Raw genomic sequence first — 24,399 nt, 5'->3', positions numbered from 1 at the left:
TCAGCTTAACCTTGGAAATTTGAAAAATATTTGTTGTTGTTAGCTAACTATAAGGCAAAAAAAGAGAGTGGAAAATAAAAGTGTTGCAATCCAAAAAATAACTTCTAAATTCACTAAAATCTGAGTTTTTTTTTTTTGTATATTCACATATTTTTTTCTCGTCTTCTTTAATTATTCGTTGTGTGAAGCTTGTAATTTGACACACTCATCTGTATTATGTTGGATCAATAAAGAGCATGAGTGAATTAAAGAGCTTTATTTACTGCTTGTCTATTGTAGAACTTAAAGCAAATTCACATTCAGTATAGGACAGTATATGTGTGAGTATACATTTAACATTCACCGTTTCTGTACAATTCAGTCCTGGTTTACTGTCATTCTCATCACTGTTTACCATCAGGGTTTGTTTGTTTTTTTACCCAAAACAGTTTTTCACTCTTACTCTCTCACTCCAACCTATATTTATCAGTCCCTTTTTGCATAATTAGGTTGTAACTTGTGTCTCAAGTGCAATATCGTCACATTCACCTTCAACTGTACAGGTAGACCAGCGTCTTAGGCAGAAAAAGCGAGAAAAAAAAATCATTTATGTTGTTTGACATAATTTAGATAAACCAAGATACATGTAGAACRAACAGATGATCAGTATGAGGATGAGAAATCCCTTAAATATAAGTATCAATAACAAAAATTTCTCTTGGTAGAATAATGCATTTTTTATTGTAGCTCAACTGGAGGCTTAAACTGAGTTATGCTTTTGCTGGTGCAAATGTTTCAAATACCCTGGTCTGGGAATGTTTTGTAATTTATTTGTAATATTATGACAATTTTTTTATGCTACAGCTTGTAATAGTGCACATGTGTGAATACTACAACACAAGCACCAGAACTGAAAACCTTTGCAGACGACCACATCTGGACATAAATGATAAAATACTTTTTTATTTTAGGGGAAAAGAAGGCTTGCTTTTTCAATTTGGACATTGAATAAAGTAGTAAAATTTGCATAAATAGTTCACATCCATGCCTCCCTGCAGTTGCATTAACAAACTTATAATTGCAGATTTTCAGGAGATTAAAAGTGATGCATGCATCTCCTCTCATAACTTATTCACAATTAAACAAAATTCACTATATGGCACTAATAGGGTCATACAGAAATGCCTCATTTAGCTTCATTAGGCTTTTTATGAGAAATTGTTGCTCTTTTATTGTGAAATTTCTCTTCTTTGTGTGTTTATGCATAAAATATGGTAAACCACAGGTGTAAGATTTATTTGCTAAAACAAACACCTGATAACTTTCAGACTTAACTTTCATTTTTGTCTTCTTAATTTTAAGATACCTGATGGTCAATAATTATAAATTAAGTCGATTTCCTTTTGCTATTTCCTTAGATAAACAAGGACAGCACTGACAATAAGAAAGTAAGCCCTGTTTACATTTACACTATACACTGTTGCTTCAACAAAACTACAAATAAAAGATAAAGACAAATTATTTACAAGTAAAATAACCTAGAATTACACTTACAAATTCCTTAACACAGTAAATGTACAACACCAACATACACCTGAAATAGTTCCCAGGCACTTGTGATGCATAAAACATAAATGATTACACATTTAAGTGCTGCAATCAAAAACAGAAATGTAATACCGTTTAAAAATTGCTTGTTAGAAGTACTAGTAGTAGTAAGAATACCTTCATATAAAGTAATACAACAGCAATATGCTCCGTGTACAAGGGAATAATAGTAATATGTGCTTCGAGTTGGAGAGTCGGGTGAGTTAGCTCTGCGTTTGTGTTTTCTGGTGAACAAAAAAATGTAATATAATAGTAAAAAAAAACAAAAAAAAGATATAACACGAGATGAAGAAAATGTTTTCTTAAATTCAAATAAACAGAAAAAGGAATCAACATGCTTACATCTGAACAGGTTGTTTAACGTATAGGCCTGGGTTTCTCCTTTGCATTGATTGAAGTAATCTGAGACGTCTCAGTTTCTCTCATGCATCCTGTGACTTTTGTCTCAGCTGGCCTGCCTTTTATCCGCCGTTCATTGTTCCAAACAAAGAAGAAGTGAAACTCTCCTCTTTTTTCCTTCCTTTTCTTCTGACCAGTTTCTGCGTCTAATTAATCAGCTTTAAGGATCGTCAGTCGCGAGAATAATGGCCTCTTTTGTCACGTCGGAGCGTGTTTATTCAATTGTCGAGCGTTTGAGATTTCAGTTAACGTCCCTGAGAATTTTACTCTAGATTCGAGATATTTGGGGTTTATTTGGCGGAGGGAGAAGTGTTTCTGATGGTTTAAAATGAGTGAAAAGAGAGACTGTCTTGGCTGCAGGACCTCTTAAGTTTGTACCAAATTATTAACGGCTCATATCAAACAGAGGAAAATGCTGAAGTCATGGTGCATTCACACCAAACGTGTTTGGAGCATCAGGCGGGTCTGGTTTACATTCCAAGTCTACGTGCGTCGTGGTCCCATCCTGTCGCGATTGGAACCGTTTGACACGTCAAGAGCAACCTTAGCGTCCAAACAATAGGCCAGCAGCAGAAAACAACGGCTAGAGCGAATTTGACGCGTCCTCGATGCGCCTCAACATAGACTTTGAATGTAAACCAGACGCACAAAAGTGCTAGGTGTAGAGCAAAATGTCAAGCCAGAGGAAGTTGTAAATATATTGTAGGCTGCAGCTGTACGTCTTGAGTCAGCTATGTGTTCGTAAAAAACAAAGCAATAAGTACGTCAGCATTATTTCCTGCCTGTTGCCGACAAAAGCAACTAGACTTTAGAGATCATTGAACAAATTGTCACAAATATGAACAATAAACAGTATGTGGTCCCTCGTTTGAGTGCGCCATGCCATATATGTGGCAGAATATAATGTTTTTCTTGTTTTATCATCATCAACTTTGAATGCAAATGTTTGGTTGTTGAGCACAGTACATGCATGCAGGGCTACAGACTGTAGGTGTGTATGTACGTCAACTAAATCTACATTTGTATCTACTTGTTTGTCATGTAAATATAGTACATAGGATTTTTACAGAGTCTCTATCATTTTCAGGGTAAGGATGAGAAACTGTGATACTGGAATGGTGTTTGAGCGGTTAAAAGCAAGCCGAGGCCTACATGCCAACAGGTTGCACTTTTCACAGCGCCTCAGGGAGAATTAACAAAACAAGAGTCGGCAGAAACAGGTGGAGAGACGTAGAGATGACATCCTCATGCACTGCTGCTTTGCGCTTTTATCTATTACTAATAATAATAAGGGAGCGAGGAAGCAGGTTCATTTTAAATGAGTCCATTAGAACCGCCTCAGGCTGTCGATCCAGATACTTCTTCATCCAGTGGAAGAAACAGGCACAGTAGTTACAGACGCAAGACACGTGTCACGATAAGTTCAAAAAGTCTGACAGGGCATGTAAATAATGTCGCTGAACAGGTTGGGTCTGAAAAACACTTCAGCTTCTTTGGTAACATAAAAAGAAAGACAGTGTAATAAGTGGAAGGCCCACAGAAAATACAAACATGTGAAGATAAAGAGACATAAAGGAGCAGAAAGAAACTAACAGGAAGTTATCCACAAAAGTTTGTGTTCAAAGCAGACAACTGCTCCATGGCGAGTTCAGTCAGAGGATTTTAAACCTGATGTCCCCGTGATTTAAAATGAAATGTGCCTTTCCTAATTTTAAATTGCTTTAATTTTCCATTGTCTGCAAGTTTAAGTAATTTGGAAAACCTAACTTTGCTTTGTTTTGCTCATTTATTTTAGATTCGGAGTGATTTATTAAAGGGGTTTCCAGGATCATCTCTCTGACTTGCATCATAAAGATATTGTGTCAGGCAGCTGCAGCAGGAATTATGTGGAATAATCTAAGATGCTGTATTTGGAATATTTGAATGTTAAGGTCCAGGTGTTAAGTTGTTTCAGACAGGAACGGAGAGACGCTACACCACAGAGGTAGCAGTGGGCTTTGTGCCGCTTGGGCTGAGCACCAGACTTTGCGCGATGTCGTTACGGTTGATCTTGCGGAGCGCTGTGCACAACGCGTCGACGCTTGCACAGTCCTTCCTCGCCCAATCGGACAGCAGCGCTCGGACGGGATGCTCTTCCTGCTGGAAGGTCGCGATTCGCTCTTCCTCGTATCCGAGAAGGCCTGCCAGGTTGCACCAGTCGCTGTCCTGCATGTGGTCGCAGTTTTCCCCTTCGCTGCCCTGGAAAAGCAGCTTCTCCACTTTCTCCCTGGTATGGAGAGGAAGGAGCAGACATGGTTCTTCGTCGATGGTCACAACTGCAGGGAGAAATTAGGCACGATTTATTTTATTTTGAATTACTGGGAAATTTGATGGAAATTTTTTACCCAAATTCTACAGGTTTTATGCAAGTCCTCTTCAAAAATTCAAATGGCAGATGTCTGTTGTTGCCTCTGATGCTCGTCAGCAGCTCTGAGATGTGAAGTTGTGTTTTTCCCTGCAAACTACATCGCACTACTGATTAAATACAGTGTAATATTTTTCTCTGCTGTAAGTGAGAGTAGTACTACTTCAACATATTTTTACTCAAGTAAAAGTAAGAGTAGCTGTCTAAGAAATGACTCAAGAGTAAAAAAGTATCTGTTAAAAAGTCTACTGAGTAAATTATCATTTATATTCAATAATTACATAATCAGACTGACCAAAATATAAAGTTCAGTGGAAATGTTGGTATTTTAAGGACAAAAATTTCATAATTCAAATAATAAAATCAGGCTAAATAAATTTTTCTAAATCAGTTTCTTTCAATAAAAAAACTCATAAAACTTTAACAAGGACTGCAGCTGTGTGTCTGTGTCTGGTGAAATTTTGGTTAAAACGTTTGTTTTTCATTCAGTGGGTAGAAAATTCAGAAATTTTATTCAAGTAAGAGTAGAAATACTTCATAATAAAATCACTCAAAAGTGCAGCATAGTAGAAATACTCCTAAAAGTAAATTTTTTCAAAAAAGTTACTCAAGTAAATGCAATTGAGTAAATATTCCTAACCAACTCTGAGTGTTACTATTTTCAAGGACCCACATGGCATTCATTTCTCTGAATGGCGTTTTGTATTTGTAAATATCTAATCTTCAATAATTTAGATCAATATCGGAGACAATATTTATGGATTTAGACACAGCTATAAAACCTTTTTTTTCTTCCGCCAACTTCCACAACAAAGCATGACTTTTGCAAAAACTGTTCTCTTTTACACAACACTATAAAAAGCTGAGTTTTGAAATGTGACTTATTTTTTCTTTTTAACCAAAACGACAGAGGGGGGAAAAATTCCCTTATAACAATCCAAACACTGTCTGCTGCAAGAAGCAGTTTGGCAAGTAGCAATGGCTCCTTAAAGGGACGTTACGATTTAATGATCATGGAAGATATCTAAAGGAGCCTCCTTGTTTATTCATACAAGCAGAAGAAAAACCTACATGAAATAATAAAAAAAAAGTCTAACACTTCTTATTTTGTGTTAAAATGTTTCTTTGTGCACTGATTGCGAATGTTTCCTTCAACTTAAAATGCAGGAAATGCTGTTTAAATACTCAACAGATGCTTTGAAATCCATAAATTGTGTTGAGCTGCTTTGATGTCTTTGATGTTTTTATCTTTACTTTTCATCTAGTTATTAATTTCTTTTTATTTCTCTTTCACACTGTCTWTGTAAAGCCCCCCCGGAAAACGTCCCAGTTAAACGAATCTATATCTACGGGTGWGAGAATCCTTGTTAAATGACATCTTAACTAAAACTCTGAGGTGTGAGACGTTTAACTGAAGTCCTACAAGGGGTGCGGGTTTTGATGTTTTTAACTTTTTTAACCTTTATTTTTCAATACTCTGTCTTCTTTCTGTTTGTTCACTGTCACATGCTGTTTTTATTTTAATTATGTAAAGCACTTTGAAATGCCTTGCTACTGAAATGTGCTATACAAATAAAATTGGATTGATTGATTGATTGAGCCGGTTTGTCAGGACTTTACAGCAGCAGCAGCAGCAGCAGCAGCAGCAGCAGCAGCAGCAGCAGCAGCAGCAGCAGCAGCAGCAGCAGCAGCAGCATGAACTGCCCTGAAAACAAACACTATCAGTTTTCTAGCCCTGCTCTGCTGATTTGCTAGAGTCTCAAAGGTCATTGTTAACATGGAGTTGGTGACGGCTTCAGATGGTTCATTCCAGAGGGAAAATTCCTCTGGAGAAACAGTTCAGAGAAAAACTAATGGATGTTTTCAAATTAAAACATGTCTGCATGCAATGCACTCACTGTGGTTTTGTAATTACTACACTGTAAAACATTTAAAGGTGGTTTAATTTTGAAATGAAAGTCCACCTGCTGCCTTGAAAATGCAATTTAAATCATGTTTTGGTTGATTTAACACCAAAAGATAAGTTGTCGAAACATTGTTTTTTAGATTCATTTACTTTGAATTGTGAGTTTTAACTTAATGCTGCAATTTAAACCAAATAATTATTTCACAATAAGAAAAACTGCCCTCACCTGGTTAAAGAGAACATATTTAGCAGTTATTTTCTATCACAATATCAAGTTAAAATATTTTACTTTACTAATGTAAATTCTTATTTGAAATTGCATAAAGAAAATTTCTGCTCTGATAAAGAATTTTATTAAAAATCACAATGAATTCAGCTCAGAAACATTTAGTGTGAACAGGACATCAGTCTCAAAATAAACATTTGCCTTAATAAAACACCAGAGTCCCATCAATGCAACGCATTTCTACCTCAGGATACAAAAACATGCCGCTAAGCATTCTGGGAAATACTTCCCACTCCTGTCTTTTTCTTCTTCCAGTTTTTTTAAGTGCTAACCTAAAATKTAAACTTTATTCAACTCTTGGAGGATTGACAAAATTAATAACCTGGYTACCAAATTGCATTGATGYTGCTMCCCTGAAGTGTAYGTMAAGAGTGACAGCAAGTCATGTCACTTCCTGTTTCCTCACTTCCTCTCCTGTCAGACTGAGAGGYCTGTTTGAAAAGGCTTTGAACTTTCAAACCTTACCACACACAATTGGCAATAAGTTCCTTGTGTTCAGTAATTGGTAAAACCTCTTATTGATCTAACAATCTTACAACATCATCTCTCAAACTCTCCGTTTGCTGCCAGKTAAAGCTAAATCTGTTAGCTCAGCGCTACACCAACAGCTGCCCCATTTGCATAAACCAAGGTTTGTTTAATAATTTTGTGTTTTATGTAATAAGTAAGAAACAGTATGTTTACTGTTGTGGGTTTTGGTCATTTTAAGCTGAAGTGTTGTACAACCAAACAAACTCACACATTTAGGTTCAAAATCTAAAACTCGCTAAACTTGTTTGACTTAAAGAGCAGAAGACAGTAGACAACTAAATGCGCCTCAGATGTTTTACAGTGTGTATGTCTTTAAATAGAGGTAGTGTTTTGTTTTTTTAAGTGAATGTTACCTGTTTGTGACTGAGTCTGTCCCTGCTGCTCCTGCAGACTTTGGCTGTCCACAGAAATGCCGCTGTCGCTGTGGAGCTTCTCCCCCTCCGGAGACGGAGTCTGGTTCGGGTTGGTCGTGCAGTTGTTGGCTCCTTGTTTGTTCTGCTTACAGCTGTTCCACCTGAAGGAAAATCAGTGCAAGCCAAAAAGGATGACCCTGAATTTTGCTTTGTGGGACRAAGACGGAGAGAAAATGCAGCACCTGCCTGCTTACAACACTCRATTCACTTCTCCGGGTTGTAAATGTAGTTTGATTGTAGTTTTATTATTATTTCATGTTAATTTGTTAGATCATTATTGTTCCTGTTTTTCTTTAGTCCTTTGTTAGTGRTTCTAGTTAATTATGTTTATTTCTTGTGTCTAGTTATTATTAGTTACTGTTGGATTCACTTCCTAGTTTCTTTCTGTGAAGTTTGTTCTAAAAGCAAACAAACTGAAACCTAAAATAYTATGAAAAGTATGCACCAGGACTTTAATACAGTGGTAAACATTGTCATTGTGCCCCACTAATACAACATTAATACCTAAACATATTGTGCATGCAACATTTATGGGAGGAATGGATACTGTAACCCATAAAACAAGCAGATTGCTGCCATATTGAAATGTAGCAACAGACGATWTCATTAAATATGAAAAAACTGCAACAACCATATTTTACATCCAGTGAGTTCAACATTTATTTAAAGACTTAAGTTGAATCTTCATGGATTCATTATATTGCTGGTTTTAGACACGTGGCCTGGATGATGTGCAAAAGTCAGATGGGGGTCAGGAAGTGGATTTCTCCTGTTCAAAACAGAGCAAAATGGATCACGAGTAGCTAATCCCCTAAATGGGCTGAAACTGACGAGGCATCTTGAAAAAAATTATTTAGGTCATGGTCCATATTGTCTATGTAAAAAAAAAAGAGTTTTCATATAATCTTGAGGATTTATCCGGCATCGAGACGAACAACATAACTGACTGCCTAGATGCAAAGTTCATATTATAAGACGAGCCAGATGAAAGCTTTGAAAAGCCTGAAGCATACAATTATTTAGTTTCAGGTTGGGTCAATCATTTAGGATCACAAGAAGCATTAAACTTGTTTCTGCTGGGTGAGTTGTGCTATTTTAAGGAATTAGTTTATGATGATAATGCTGACAACAAGCTAACTCGTGTTATTTCTATGTGCTTAGATCTCCTGGTAAATTATTTATTTAGCTTCTGTAAACCCAAATTCMTGCTGGAGTTGTGTGTTAATGTTGAGTCATACTGCGTTTGTGAAGGTCGACGGTTCGCAGCGATCTACAGAAAACAACCAACCCTAGCTTTTGACCAAGCTAGGGCATAAAAATAATGTATCTTACRTTACATATGAATGCTTGTCTTGCTGTCCAATAAAGTATCTGAAAATACAATTTAAAYGATCCGATGGTTACCTGTTAGAAAGTGGTCACTGCAAACTCTGGCACTGTTAGTTTCCACACCTCCTGTTTTTAGCTGTAGATTGTTGATCCAATTTTCTCCTCTTTTTTCAGTAAGTTTTTAAAAATKAACTCCCTTGTGACCACRAAAATAACTTTTATCTTTCTATTAGAACGGTTGGAACAACCGTAGAGGACTCAGACTTTAGGCATTTTGAAGCTGGATCAACAGAAGTAAATGGGCTGMATTTACTTCCTGCCCTCCATCTGCATTGGGTGACGTTGTGCTGAGTCATCTGAAGCCCCGCAATTGCTTTGTTTGTWGGATTCTTTATGACATCTTCAACCACGGAGTACTCACCTCTTAAAGATGATGAAGGCCACAAGACCCACGACGACAGCTGCCAGGATGGAGCAGTAGATGGGGATGAGTTTGTCATTAATCCTCTGGTAGAGCCTTTCTTTGGAGTCTCCATTTATGGTGGTGGTGGTGGTGGTGGTGGTGTTGGGACTAGGCGCCTCTGGTGGGAGGATTTCTAGTGGATTGTATTCCTCAAATGTCACTGGGAAACTACCATCAGGTGTGGAATTTTGGTAGTTTGCTGGAAAAAACAACCACATATAAACAAGGTTTTATTTTTAAGTATCATAACTGCAGTAGAAAAGCAGCATTCCAGTGACAGGCTTTAGCTTGTTTGGCTCCTTTTGGCTGCCTGCTAAGTGTCACTCCAATACTCTTCCTCCTTTCAGCTTTCTGTTTGATCTACAGCCAGCTTCTCCAGGCTATAAACATTTACTGATATTTGAATTRGTGCTTGACCATGTTTGCAAGTCTCTGGTCTCAGACGTTGTACTTTTATTCAGAACTCATTATCAGTGACGGCTTCTCACAACTGGATCAAAATACCAGAAAACGTTAGAAAATATGAGTCTTAAAAATCATTTTCTACTAAATTAATACACAAAAAAACAAGAATCACATGATCAGTGCCTGCATGTTTGATTTTCTAGAAACTGTTTGTCTGTATTGTGTCATAATATATTTTATTTATAAGGATTGTACCTTGACAGTGTTTGCTCCTTCATAAGTTGCGGCAGATGGAGCAACATGCTTTTAAATATCACACACAAGATTGAAGATATAAATGCTACAAGCTCCTGTTTTTTTTTTCAGCCTCTATCCTTCATAGCTCTAAATGCAGACACACATCGGATCCCACATCACGGTCATTTCCCCCAAATCCCAGAGGAACCATTAATGAGCGTAAGAGCAGGTTTGTCCATCCAGTCCTGCCCGCATTCCTCCGACCATTAGCGGASACGTTCCCTCCTCACCGCGRATATGGAAACCTATCCTCGCCTGTCACTTACTTACACTTGCTCACATCATTAACAGGAAATCAGCGTGTTGGCTTCTAAGGGCTCTAAATACCTCAGGAGAGCTGCTGAGTGCAAAGCGTCCATTTTTCACARAGGAGGTGAAAACGTTTACAAGACGATGCGGTGAGCTGCTGTGGAGCTTTTGGCAAAGGAATTTCCAGGGATGAGAAAAGTGCTTTGTGGAAATGCCAACACTTTCCTACTTGTTAGGGATTGGAAACCGTTCTTAAGGCTATTTTATTTGTTCCAACCGAGTCTTATGACAACCTTGCTGAACAATTATGCTAAAGTCTAAAACCTCAGCAAAACTGAGGCACCTTTTATTGGTGTTCAACACGCTGCAAATCAATTAATTTTGTTATCAGATTTGGGTATTCATAACTTATAAAAGGTATCTTTCTCTTCCTTCCTTTGCTGCTCCACTTACAGAACTATTGACTGTTTAGCATTTGTTAAATAACCCATTTATGGSGGAATTTTTCTGCTATACATGAGAGCACAYATTTTCAGTTTGAAAGCAGGACCTCATGTCTTTCTTCTCAAAACATGTAATTCTCGTACTCAAAACTTCTGCCCTCTTTCAAATATTCTCTGTGCTTTCTCAAATCTTTCTCCTCACGCTCAAAAAGTGTCTGCTCGGATCAAATCTCCGCTTGCAAACCCCTCTGATCGCTTGCRAATCGTTCTGTGCTAACTTGGAACAAAAAGTAGCGTTKCCTGGCAACCTCTCAGCCAATAGAATGGAMGTGTTACACTGGGTGCRTTTGTTTCCTTCTAGTGGGAGTGCCTGTGTGACTACAAACGCACCCAGTATAACACTTTCATTCTATTGGCTTAGGGGTTGCCAGGCAACMGTGTGTTTTTGTTCCAAGCGCGAGCAGAAAATAATTCGCAAGCGAGCAGAGAGGTTTGCAAGCGGAGATTTGATTCGAGCAGAGACACGYTTTGAGCACGAGGAGACGGGTTTGAGAAAAGACAGTGAATATTTGAAAGAGAGCAGAAATTTTGAGTACAAAAGACATGAAATTCTGCTTTCGAATTGAAAATGTGTGCTCTCGAATTATGACAGAAAAATTCCCCCATACCAACTGCATTCAGCTAGCTCAAGAATTACATACCTTCACAGAAACCATATTATTAAAGTCTCTAAGCTTCCATGTGGGCATTCGGTCCTGTGTGCTGTGATTATTTTAGGTGTAGGATTTACAACAGTCTGACAAATGGCACGTCTCAAGCAAAGTGTTAAAAATATCTGTAAACGGCTCATCAGTGCAGCGCTCCGCGGTTTCTAGTAGCTATGACTCAGCAGCTACGATTTACTGAGGTGGGGGTCGCCTTCCGACCAAAAGGTCAACACCCCCCAGGAGTGAACTGAGTGTGTTTGCATTAAAGTACTCTATAGTAGATCAAAGTTAAGTTTTATGTTTAAAATGTATTGAGTTAATGTCAATAAAAGTTTAGACTGTCGTTTTGAATTGAGTGAATCTGTAATRATCTGTATGTTTCTGTTTTGGTTATTTATTTGCTTAGATTTTAAGAAGAAACTACGTCATGTCCCATTCCAGGCATCTTCAGCACAAGACAAAAAGATGCACCAGTATCACCCCATTATCTTTTACCCCCTAGGAGATATATATACTCAGGGAACAGGATACCATTCATTGACAAAAATGTCCTTTGTCCAGGACAAATGTCCCCTCCCCACCRTCTCTCTTCATCTTCCAGTCTTTACATTTTATCCTCGTGCTGCTATCAGTTTTCAACCTTCTGTTTAGTCAGTTTTGTATTCATTTATCGTGCTTCTAARTCCCACGAGATTATTGCTGTGTAACCTTCTAGATTACATGTTTACAAGTTTGACTTTCATTATTCCAATTCATCCATTATGCTGAGCTATATGACTGTTACGTTGACAAATCTGCATTAGCTGTGTGATGTTATCCTGCCACTATGGATCAAAAAGTCTGAGAAGAACGTYGGACACCTTGTTGGATCTATGAGACAGAACATTAGTTCGGTTCTGAAGGAAAAACYGTTYMGTAATGTGTGACTGTCCCTTACATCCTCAGCTTTAAACATTTAAAAAATGAGGAGGCTACAAATCAAGCCCAGAGGCTTCAGACTCCAGGCGCCTCCACCGTCACATAACCCAAGCTTGTCATTAAGTATTTTAAAACTGAAAAGTGCAGAGCTTCTAAATTAGCAGGATCTGTCAGCTGGAAACCAAGTATAACAGTAACAAAACCTTTTAATCCATATTTTTAAGGTTAAGTCTGATTGTTAGTAATATTAAAAGAATTTTCCTTCTGGCTTCATCGGATAACGACTTGCAGCAGGAAATCCACTCCTGCGTGTGTTGTCAAGCAAGTAATTATATAGGAAGATGCTGTTGTTGCCTTGCACCCTTGCATGAGTGCTTTGTGTGTGACGGGTGTGTGTGTGTGTGTGTGTGTATGTTATTTGGCCACACCTGAGTTTAACTTGTAATTCCAGCTGCTTGCAGCCTCTTGCAAACAGGTGTTGATGTGTCAATACTTTGCCGTCTTAATGTAAAGGAAAGGAGGGGCTTCTTTTTWATAAGCTGCACCCACCCAAGAAAACAAGACAAACCTAGAGTGAAAAACAAGCAGCGAAGAGAAACAACAGATAACGCTGTCTCTGTTCGTTTAATCTGCTCTTTCTCACAACTTTCTCTTTTCTCCTTGAGACTTCTGGCTGTGATCCCAGCTTACTTGACCCATCTCAATTTTCTACACGYATACTTGAGCCACACCTCTAAGTGTGCATGTTTGTGGAGGGGAAGCTGCCATGTGTGCACGCGTGACGCTCCAGTGGATGAGTGYGTTTGCCTCTTCTGCGGCAGAATGTGATCGGCACTCGTAGAGGTCAACTTGGGAAACCCGAGAGTGCAGAAGAGTAACTCCATCGGTTTTATCGACCAAGCCACATTCTGAGCATCTGTTCTCCTTCTCCACCCTCAGAAGCTTTCCATCTCTTTCGTTTGTGAAGCTCTCGGTTTCTCTCTCCTGTTTACCGTCAAAGTTCATATTTTTTAATATCAATATTTTTAAGAGGATGGATTTCCTTGATATATGTGGTATCAATGTGCTATTTAAGCCACAAGCCTGAGAGTCTTTATTGTTTGCAATGTCTATTTGTGGAACAGAAAAGCTTCAAGTCACTGAAAAGATAAACGGGAACATTTTAGTTCACTTGCTCTGAAGATAATAAAAAGAAGGTTTGCAAGTAGCGCAATGTTCACTGCAAGAACTACAAAATCTGACCGAGTAGTTTCAGTCAAGTTTCTAGTGCAGAAATCTTAGTATTCTAGAAATAAGACAAAACTAACTTACAAGTAGTTTTGTCTACTTGTAAGTAGACAAAACTTAAGTAAATAATTCCTTATTTACTTAAAATAAGGAATTATTTTAAGTAAATAATTCCTTAATATTGTACCATAAAATATCTTGTTATAAGTGAAATATTCTGCAAGTGCAACGTTTACTTTTTTATTATTACTAAGGAATTATTGTCTTACAAAAGCTTCTATATCAGTGGTTCTTAACCTTTTTTGAGGTACTGAACCCCCCAGTTGCATATGCTCATTGACCAAACCCTTCTTATTCCAAACTAACCTCCGCGGCAGAGGCTCCACCGAACCCCTTAGACCGACTCATCGAACCCCTGGGGTTCGATCGAACCCAGGTTAAGAACCACTGATCTATATCTTGCAGAAAAGTTAGTTTTATGTACTTGCTTTGACACRATTCCCAATCAACACCRTTTTGTGTTTTATTCTAATACGCTACTGAAAAGTATTTCAAATAGTTATGGTTGTTTTGAAGCAATCTGATTGGCTGAAAGGTTTTTAACTTTGAGCTACACTGCCCTCYATGGGTGTGGCATGTTTACAGCAAYGCTCAGTGACAGATTTGTATGGGTTTGTGTTTAKAAAAACTGATATTTCTTTAATAACATGTGGACAAGGCTACAGAAAACCCATCTAYTATTGACAGTCACTCTTTATGCCAACTTTAAACCAACTCCACTGGAGACATMTATGTGACAATAAAACACAACATCAATGTGAAAGGGACCAGACTTGACAAAGACACTTTCAACCAACACAAGACTCTCAATCTTCATGAGGAAAAAAAAAACGTGCTGAACTTTTGACAACGAATTGACGGCACGAGTGCGCACAGGGACTGTTGTGTTCACCCCTGCCACCGACACATTCGCTCGTGCAAAAATCACCCCCCCTGCACCCCCCAGAAAACTTTCCCGCTTGGAATGTCAGGGCAAATTCCTGCGTGCTGGCTGGCAGCTTTAGGAGACGGAGTCAGGGGGCATACATGTTGTCGCCTTTAAAAASGTCCCTCATCGTTACAATGTGCATACTGTGTGGAGCAAGGATCAAGAGGGTAAAAAAGAGGAGGTCAGCTGCGGCCGTACACCCCAGCTCAGTTGAGATATAGGTCAATACAAGTGATCCAAGCTATAAGCCACACAAAGACGGACTGTGATGTACAAAGACTGACAATTGTTAAGTGGGAGTGGGTTTGGGGATTCCTCATATCTGTGGAGTTGATGTGGTTTTACACGCAGAAAATCAGGAATGTTCATGGCATTTTGTTCTTTTGTCGTTTCCCCCATTTGTCCYAGGGTTTTTTGTCTGTCAGATTCCTTTCAAATGCACATTAGGATCTCACTAATTTATTGTTTGGTGGTGATAACTAGACTCCCCTACAAGTTAAAAGTTGCATCATGTTAAAGTGATGTGTAAAATATTTTTTTTCAGAGCTGTATATGTGTATATATAATGTAAGAAAAGTTTTTGACACATTTGTTTACTAATTTATTCAAAGATTATTCATGTTTTTTTTTTTTATTAAAAGCATAAATGTCAGTGTATTTTATATTAGGAGACCAAAAAAAATGCAGATACATTTTTGATGAAAATTGTACACATTATAATCGGTTTGTTTTGTTTGTCTGATTTTTTAAACATAAAACAGACTTTCGAGGTGATCTTTTGAGAGATGCCTGTCTCACTGAATATTTTAGGACTTAACTGTATATACTGACTGGAATAAGAGGTACTAAATCTTCATTCTTTTGAAAAATGATTTGCACCCATAGGTAATATTAGTAATATTGATAATATTCAAGACATTAAAACCATTAAAACTATCACAACAGAACTGATGCCTACAAATTCATTGTAAATGATCAATAAATGGTTAAAAACCGCCATATTCTTTAGCTCTTTAATTTATTTATTTATGTCTCGTTATTTCTTTTTCTTCTTTCCCACTTCTGCTCAAGATTAATGTGGCCCTAGATTAACTAAAACAAGTGATATTAGAGAAATATACTACTATTACTACTAGTAATAAAAATCAGAAAATAACTGCCAAAAAGAAATGAAAAAAGTATCCTAACCCTTGAATATTGTCACCTTTCTAACAATAATGGACCAAATCATTTTTTCCAGAAGTGATTTTAGCAAAGAAAAAAATCTCCATCTCTCCATTTTAATTTGTTCCACTTCTTTGTTAGCGTTTGCTTATCTAATTATTTATTTTGTGGATCAATACCTCTTCTTTATAGTCTGTAATGTTTGCCTCGTGTGCACAAATCAGTGAATGAGAAAAACGACATCCGCCAACGACAGATATGAGGTTTTGTGTCTAATCCGTCCTCCTCTGCTCTTTTCATGCACCTTAATCCTTCACACATTTGACCTTCTCCTCCCGTCCCTCTCTTTGTGTCAGAGAGGCTGTGCATTATGCCGCTTAGTCGATYTTGCTTTCTCGCTTGCAGAGGCCAGGCTGTCTATTGTTAAGGTCAACCAAATTCAGGAAGGAAACAGCTCCTGGCCTTCTCACCTATCAACTCAATACCAGAATGGACTTGACCCAGTCAATTTCTGCCTCCCTTCCTCTAAACCTTCATCTTTCCATCTGTGATGTTCAATCAGTCATCTTATTGATTTCAATCTGTGCTGAGTATCGGTGCCCGGAAGAAAACACACGTGGCTTAGTTTTTTGGTGACTCACGGTGAACGAATCCCTTGAACTTTCCTCTTTTGTTTTTTTGCACAAGTAAAATGATTTCACATGTGGTGTTGTTTTTKCAGCCTTACAGCCAGAACTTTAGGAACCTCTAGCTTTGGGTGAAAGGTTAGCTCACATGGGCGCTGTCAGTTCTGGGTAAAATCCCAAGGCAGAACACTGTCATTGAACATCTCTGTCCTTCAGGGAGGTTAGCCAAAACCTCAGCCTGATAAGAACGGGCAGCACATACTTTGTCAAACTCAAGCACAACTCATTCATCTTTAATCATGGCAATAAAAGGGCCTTGGAACGCCGAGCTAGCATGGCTCCCCACTCCTATTAATTATGTATTTTGAAATAATCTCTGTGGAATTAATGTGCATTACTTCAAATCAGCTCTCGGTTCCACCTACATGATTGTTCTTAGGTCAGGCCAACACTTAACTTATCGAAACCTGGGGCGCCTGCAGGATATTATYGGYGGGTACGCACAAAACTATCACTGCACCTAATCCTCATGAACGCTGTCACAATGTGATGCGATGGCACAGAAACAGCAGATCTGATCCACACAACGCCCAATGAGTCCAAATGCAGCACACACACACACGCACACACACACACACGCACGCACGCACACACACACACACACACACACACACACACTTATGCCTGCATAGCCTACTTCTTTTGATAAATTACACTAAATAATAAAGACAGATCTACAGAAGGAGGATGATGATTCCCAGGTTCAGGTGGTGTGTCTGAGACTTCCAGAAAGAGGACAAGGTGAAGTGATAATGTTTGCTTAATTTCTACTGTTTTTGACCAACGTTTTGAATGGATTCAACTGTTTCACTCTCCCAGTATAGCGTGGCACAGGTGAAGTGCACGGCAGGTGTCATGGTCTGTCAATGGCGAACCGATGGGATGCTTCAAAAATAAGCGCAGGCRSACTGCGCATAGGATAAAACGTTCAGGCGGGGTTCACTTAACCCTTCTTAAAACTGCATGAGGGTTTAATGTTCACTTCTTCATTTTTAGCTAGCTTCACTGCCTGATCACATTCAGCTTACAGAAAGAGTGCCAAGCCGCCAAATACACAAAGTATTACAATAACATTATCTATTATAATAAGGTTTAGGATGGACATATGCCTGTATACTAGATGTGGGCTACATACWGAATATTTTGACAYGAAAKACCATTTTTCTYTTATTCCACCATCTTGTGAATAGCATAGGGGAAACACAATATAAAGTACAATAACTATATTTTATTTTTACTCAAARGTACGCACARCTGCAGGCGCCACTGTCCCACTGTCTGTGTAGCTGGATGGTTTGTAGGTCTACCAGTATGAATATGGCCAAGTTGATGCAACAGAAGTGTCTTAGTGGTACTGATTTAGGATTTAGACATTTCTGAGATGGGGGCAGTAAGCCTCGCGTTGCCCCCATCTTGACATGATGCTAATCATCTTAAGTTTCCACTGTTGCAAAACAAAATGTTGCTACATTAACCAAGAACAGGTCTCATGTTTTTAACAACCACAACCCTCCAAATAAACAGTTGTAAAGATGAAGGTCTCCAATATTAGGTTTAAAGTGATCTCTTGTGTTTTGTATTTTCTACACACACAATGCTATTTTGTTGGAACTTTTTACCAATTCAAATTAAAAACTGAAACCGATTGCTTTTGTTGTTGYAAATATTTCATGTTAACTGGAATTAAGTGTGAATGTAAGTTGACTGACATAGATTGTACTGAGTTTATTTAATTGCATTTTTCAGGATGTAAATTGGACCAGTCTGTCCTCTGCAATGACTTGAGATTACATTGTTTTGAATTAGTTCAGTRTAAATAAACTTGAGACATAAATTAGCTGCAATTTGGAGCCGTTAATTTGGGTTCCGAGACCCGAGGTTGGGGGGTCCGATGACTATGAGAAATCACTTGCATTTTAGAAATATAGTTTAAAAAAAACAAACAAGATCTGAAAGTGAATAAAAGTAACATGTTGGCCAATATACTGTTTGTYGATGCAGGTTGTGCAACTTTTTAACTGACAGTAGAAATGCTTGAATGTTCAACCAAAAGTCGGGGTCATGACCCTTTCATATTTTTATTTTATGGATAAGAAGCTGGAAAGTTTGGAAACCGCTCCTCTGGAGTCCCTAGATCCTGTAATGCTATATAGAAAATATAAGACATTTAATCTCTAAGATTAATACTACAGAAAAAAACCACATTATTTTATACTTAAAAAATTAACTGCCTCACTTTTTTGCTTTGACTAATTATCTTATAAACATTGATCAGAGTCGCAGTTGTGAATATATTGAGTTATTTGTGCTCTATTACTTTAATTATTACCTAATTACCCTCATTTCCACTGTTGCTGATTTGATGTTTTGACCCCTGAACGGATTATATACCGTGTTGTTCAGCTCTGGTGGGAGCTCACACTGCCTGATAATCCCTCTTAAAATACAAGCCTCCCATGATCTTCAACCTTTGACCTTGCTCTGTGGCCTACAGAGGAGTGGAAGCCATATCACACTTCTTAAGATAACCATCTTGCTGTCAAAGTGTCAACTCTGGAGGCCTAGYCTGAAAAGGCCTGCTCAGTATTGTAGAGGAAGATGAAGACAGAGGATTTTTTGTGAGTGTGACTCAAAACATGAGCTATCCCACCGGAGGAGTTGGAGGAAATTGGGTGCGTTTCCCACCAAATAGCACAAATCTTAAATTATCACAGGGGAAAATTTGCCCTTGACGCTAAATTTAAGTATAATCAAAACAGAGAAGCAGGAAATCTAGCTTTCTCTCAAAGGATAATCTGATTAAAGTGATGTTCTGTTCTTTCCACCTACAGCTAAACTATGTCTCTAGTATCTCAAGTTACAGCTTGCCCTGTTACCTTCCTGGCTGTGTTTAGCCTTCAGGCCTGCTTCGCCTGACTCCACAACATTAATGGATATGGACATCTGGCAGCGCCACAGATTCGTCAGTGCCGATAACGCGTGTTCTTCCCTAAAAAGATTAAATTAGAAATAAAAGGCACATGATTGGGTTAGAGGGAGGAGTAGGATATGACAATAAAGCCCATATGCAGTGGGCTGTAAGACATCATGCTTAYAATCACAGTTAATTCCCATTCATCATGATCTATAGTTGGTTTGTTATCAGAAGGGATGTATTACCGTTGGAGTTCTGGCTTCTTGTGTCTTGATCTTGGGTGCGTTGTTCAGACAAACGCGCTTCCCACTCAGAGACCACAGCCTGTATTAAGCTGTTAAAGCGTTGTTGCCAACAGTAGCAGGGCACTTGGTGGAAAACATCAATACGTGTTTTTCCACTTTTGCTTGCTTGTCAAATAACCTAATCCATCTGCGGCCCATTTCCCAAGCTCCTTTTAAAGCCAGGAAGACGACAAACAATTTATTACCATTCCACTCACTCAAATTTTACAGTTTAATCACAAGTAAATTATGTAAATTATATAAAATGTGTTGTACACGAGGTGAATTACTTAAAAATTATTTCTCTCTTGAAAGTTTTCTACTTTTTGACACTGAAATTTATATTTTTTAAACTCATTCTGAGCTGCTAAATTAATCGTTTTATTGTTGGTTTCACAAAACAAGAAACAACATGGTGCTAAACTTAGCTGATCAGAGTGTGGCTTAGTGCCATTTCACTGTTTTTCTCATCTCCTTTTCAAAATCTTTAGCTCTTGTACTTACAAACTTTTACAACAAGAGTCACTTTAATCTCTTCTATTTGTACATTTGGTACAAATGGTACACCTTGTACCAATAGTACCAATTCAGCTTAAAGACCACAAGTTCAACCTGAATTGCAAGTCGTCTAAAAACTGCAATATTTATGTTTTCTTATATTCTTAAGTGAGCAGCCAGTCAACAAAGCCAAAATTCTGATGGTTAAAATGTTGAAAATCAAGATAATTGACGGTTAAATATAAAATTATATTAAAAAAATTAAAAAACTAAATAAATGAATAAATAAAAAACACTACAGGTTTAAAATATTGCAGAATAAAAATACATAAAATCAAATTTTTATCAAAATCAAAATTGCATAGGAACCCTGGAAATTATTTCACATTTTTTGATCAGCATCTCAGCTTGGTTTAATAATTACTGTCACCTTTAAGGAGCCTAATTGGGTAAAGCAGGCTAAACCCAAGATCTTAAGTCCTAGGAAGTACCAAAGTCAAAACAAAAGCTTTGCATCAACAATTTTCAAAAACATTATTATGACTTTTAAAAAAATGGTTAAAATTATGAAGCATACCCTGAATTAAAGACAGCATCTATGTGCATCCCCAAAGCTCTTCACCGGCCACACAAGTTCATTAGAGTCGAACAACAGACTGCCTTCAGCTGGAGAGTAACTCTGTGATCACGTCGTTCAGAGCGCTTGCATGGCTAATCAACAGACTCCTTATTGTCAGTTCACAAAAGCGTTGATTTAATCTGGGAGGCATCAGATCATCGGAATGAGAAGTGACTGCGATCTTTAGGAATTTGTGATTTGGTGCATGATACCCACAGGGTCCAATGATATTTTAAAAAAAAGAATAAMAATTTGAAGCCCTGTTTATAGATATGACCCTGACGAAATCCAAAATATATATATAATAAAAAAGACTGTGGCCCTTGTTCCTAGCGAGGGGATGAGTCCAAGAAGACAATGAGACTGGCTTGAGCATGGCATTTAGGCCAACAACGCCGACAGTGTTGCACTGAGATGAGCTGATAATGCGGCTGATGAATTATCTGTCCAGTCATTGAACTGTCCGCTCAGCAAATATGCACTCAGTTATATTCCATTGACTTCAGCGTGACCCTGGCCAGCGAACCCAGTAAATCAACTTCACTCTGCACAAAAGTTTGATACATGTGTCTAGTGGTCAGACAGAACAACTCCATATGTATTAGTTTATAAGCTAACATAAAAAAAACAGAATTGACCGGTATTTTAAATGATCTAAGCCAACGATTTGTGTAGCTACATAACTTTAGCAGAAATAAATCAACATGAAAAATAAGCTAGGGAATTAATCTCGTCATCTGCATAAACGGATATATCCTGAAATTAGATTTCGACGCATAAAATACCAAGTCGGTTGTTACGTCGTAAAGAAAAAACGTGTTATATTACTAATAAGAAAAGGTAACTGAGCAACAATAAGGCAAATAGATATTTGCATGTGAACTGGTAAAAATGTTTGGTTCTCTCACAGAAAATGATTTTTAACCAAAGTGTTACAGTTTTTTAATCAATACACTGGACATCTTCCAGTGTATATTTTTACTTCAAAAGATTTTACTCTGATCCCCAGTAAAGGTTTCTGTAGTGACCATTCATTTCTATACCTGAATCACATATTTTCTGTGAATGAAGAACACATTGGTAGAATTATTAATCTTGATGATTTTTTCTTTTTAATCGTTGCTCTTTGGTGGGTAGAGTTGTGTTTTGTTGTGCAACTCACCTCAGTCATCAGGAGTGCAAAAACCTTTAGCCTTCGTTCACACTGCAGGCTGAAGTGACCCAAATCTGATGTTTTTTGCCTTAAATCGACCTGCATCTGATCTTTTCACGACAGTCTGAACAACACAGGTTAGGTTTTTTTTTTTTCAAATGCGACACGTGCCACTTGGATATCCGATATCTGATCTTTTCAAATGTGACCTGAATCTGAACGGCCAGGTCCCGATACTCGACAAACGTCACTATTCTGCGCCCTGATACGCGTAAGCGAGAAGAAAAACAACAACCATGGCGGACTGTAATGTGGATTAAGTTGCTAATATACTGTCTCTGATTGGATAACAACTTCAAAACCGTAAGCTATGCTCCACCGTTAGCATCCATGTTTACTTCCGCAAACACTGAGCGGTTGGCAATACACTGAGGACGCTCTCTACTGACGTTATTGCGCCCTCTACTGTGCAAACGGGACGCTTTCAGGTCGTTTGCAGTTCACATTTATTTGGAAAAATCCGATTTCACAAAACCAATCGGATTTGGGTCACTTCAGGTTGCAGTGTGAACGTAGCCTTAGATGGCCAATTTTACAGTATATTCAAATAATTTATTGTAGAAAAAATGAATATAATTGACTTACATTGGCAAATGGTGTCGCTGACAGGACTGCAGTCCTGCAGCACCTCATCATCCTCATCACACGTTGTGCAGGGGATGCAGGGGTCCCTGAAACTGTCCTGGTCCGAGAAAGTGTCGTCGTCGCACGACTCACACACCGTGTCTTGGTCCGACCCGCAGCTGTACAGCATGCCATGGCCTTCGGGACATTTGGTGCAGGCTTCACACCGATCTGTGATTTTGCTGTGGTAGTAGCCGTAGTTGCATGTGCAAATGGCGTCGTTGGTGTCGGTGCAGGGCGTGCCCATGCGGAGCAGGCCTGTGCATTTTGTACAAGGCTGACATTTCTCTGTGTGGCTGAAGTTTTCTGAGAAAGTCTCACCTGTAAGAAGAATGGCAGGAGGAAAAATTACCTTTTTGGTTTTATGTCAGTATACGCACAACAGTTTTGGGAACACATTTAAGAAAAAAAAAGCCAAAAAGTTAAGAAAAAGGTTTGAACAGCTTAAGCAGTTCATTATATTTGACATTTGTGACTGTATTCAAAATAGACTGGGGTATATTTGCTAATTTATTGTGAGGGAATGCAATATTTTTGTACACTTTTGTATACTTTTGTCTTTGTGCAAGACAAACCGGTTCTGTTTATATGCAGAAATATGTAATCAAATAAATCAATAATAAAGACAGAATCAAATTTAGTTGCTTCCATTTTGATTGTGGTTGTAATAAAATTCATGCAAGTTCAAAACTCGCTGATAGTTTTGAGTCCCCAACACACATTTGCCTTCATTTAATAAACCCAAAACTGTTTCTGTATAAACTTCTCTGCCTGAACAGGAAAATATTTCTTTCATACTAAAAGTGAGCAGCAATATTTTCATATTTTCATAAATGTTTTTTATTTTTTTATGATAATGACATCAATAATGTGTTTTGAACACCTGCCAGAAATCCTCGGACAGACATATCTGCAAAGGTTACAATCGATACTTCATGGTTTATGGAATTGTATTTCAGCTGGATAGAGAACTGGGAAATGCACTAAATTATGCAACAGACCCATTTGTAAAAGCAGCGAGTGTGTTTGCGTGTGTGTGTGTGTGTGTGTGTGTGTGTGTGTGTGTGTGTGTGTGTGTGTGTGTGTGTGTGTGTGTGTGTGTGTGTGTGTGTGTATGTAAGACTAAACAGCAAAAGAAATGAAATTATAAGAGAATGCAAGGCAAATATGATGCGCAATCTCTGTTTTCAAGACACACAAACTGATTTGATTTGTTCATCATTTATTTATTTGTTAATACAGTGTTGGCATCAATTATTGTTTGGTAATTTAACTTCTCTATATCAAATATGATGGTAAATATTGAGTTTTACATCGTATTTGCACAAGATCAATAACCGATAGAAATACTCAAGAATGATGTGTCTGCACTGACTGAACTAATCAATAAATCAAGTGTTATTTCCAACCCTATTAGCTTAATTAATTAAAAACGTTATTTTCACTTTTCTTAATTCTGCTACAGCTGTGGTTCATGTAAAACATCTGGACTCAATCAAAACACAAATTTCTGGGACAACCAGTGTTGTAGAGATTGTCTAGGGTTGATTCTGATCCTTGAGACGTTTGCTGCAGGTCTGCCTCTCCTCTGATGACCATTTCCTGTCTGGTAGCTGTCAATGATGGCCAACATGTTACCAACATGTTACCTTCTAACATCCAAAAGAGAGTTGATAAGGGGGCAGAGAAATCCTCAATCCAGGGAATAAAACTGTGGAATGGTTTGGAGAGTGACACTAAAAATGCCAGATATATTGTGTGTATTTGTTTTATTTTCAAGTGCACTTGAGTTTAAGTTTAAATAATTTAAGAATACATAAAAAACCAGGACCCGTATTCTACGGC

At 38.0% G+C, this 24,399-nt stretch overlaps 1 protein-coding gene across 1 annotated transcript; it reads right to left on the bottom strand.

Moving 5' to 3' along the window:
• Nucleotides 1–241: 241 nt before the first annotated feature.
• Nucleotides 242–24,198, bottom strand: ngfrb (nerve growth factor receptor b). The gene is made up of 5 exons (XM_008437555.1): nt 24,193–24,198; nt 22,516–22,906; nt 9,277–9,517; nt 7,467–7,627; nt 242–4,301 (listed from the first exon to the last, which is right to left on the bottom strand). The coding sequence occupies exons 1-5, from the start codon at nt 24,196–24,198 to the stop codon at nt 3,958–3,960; spliced, it is 1,143 nt and encodes a 380-aa protein (XP_008435777.1). The 3' UTR covers nt 242–3,957.
• Nucleotides 24,199–24,399: the final 201 nt, after the last annotated feature.

Source organism: Poecilia reticulata, linkage group LG19 (genome assembly GCF_000633615.1).
Source record: "Poecilia reticulata strain Guanapo linkage group LG19, Guppy_female_1.0+MT, whole genome shotgun sequence".
Lineage (NCBI taxonomy): Eukaryota > Metazoa > Chordata > Actinopteri > Cyprinodontiformes > Poeciliidae > Poecilia > Poecilia reticulata.
The sequence above is the reverse complement of the archived record's forward strand: the minus strand, read 5'-3'. Positions and strand labels throughout refer to the sequence as shown.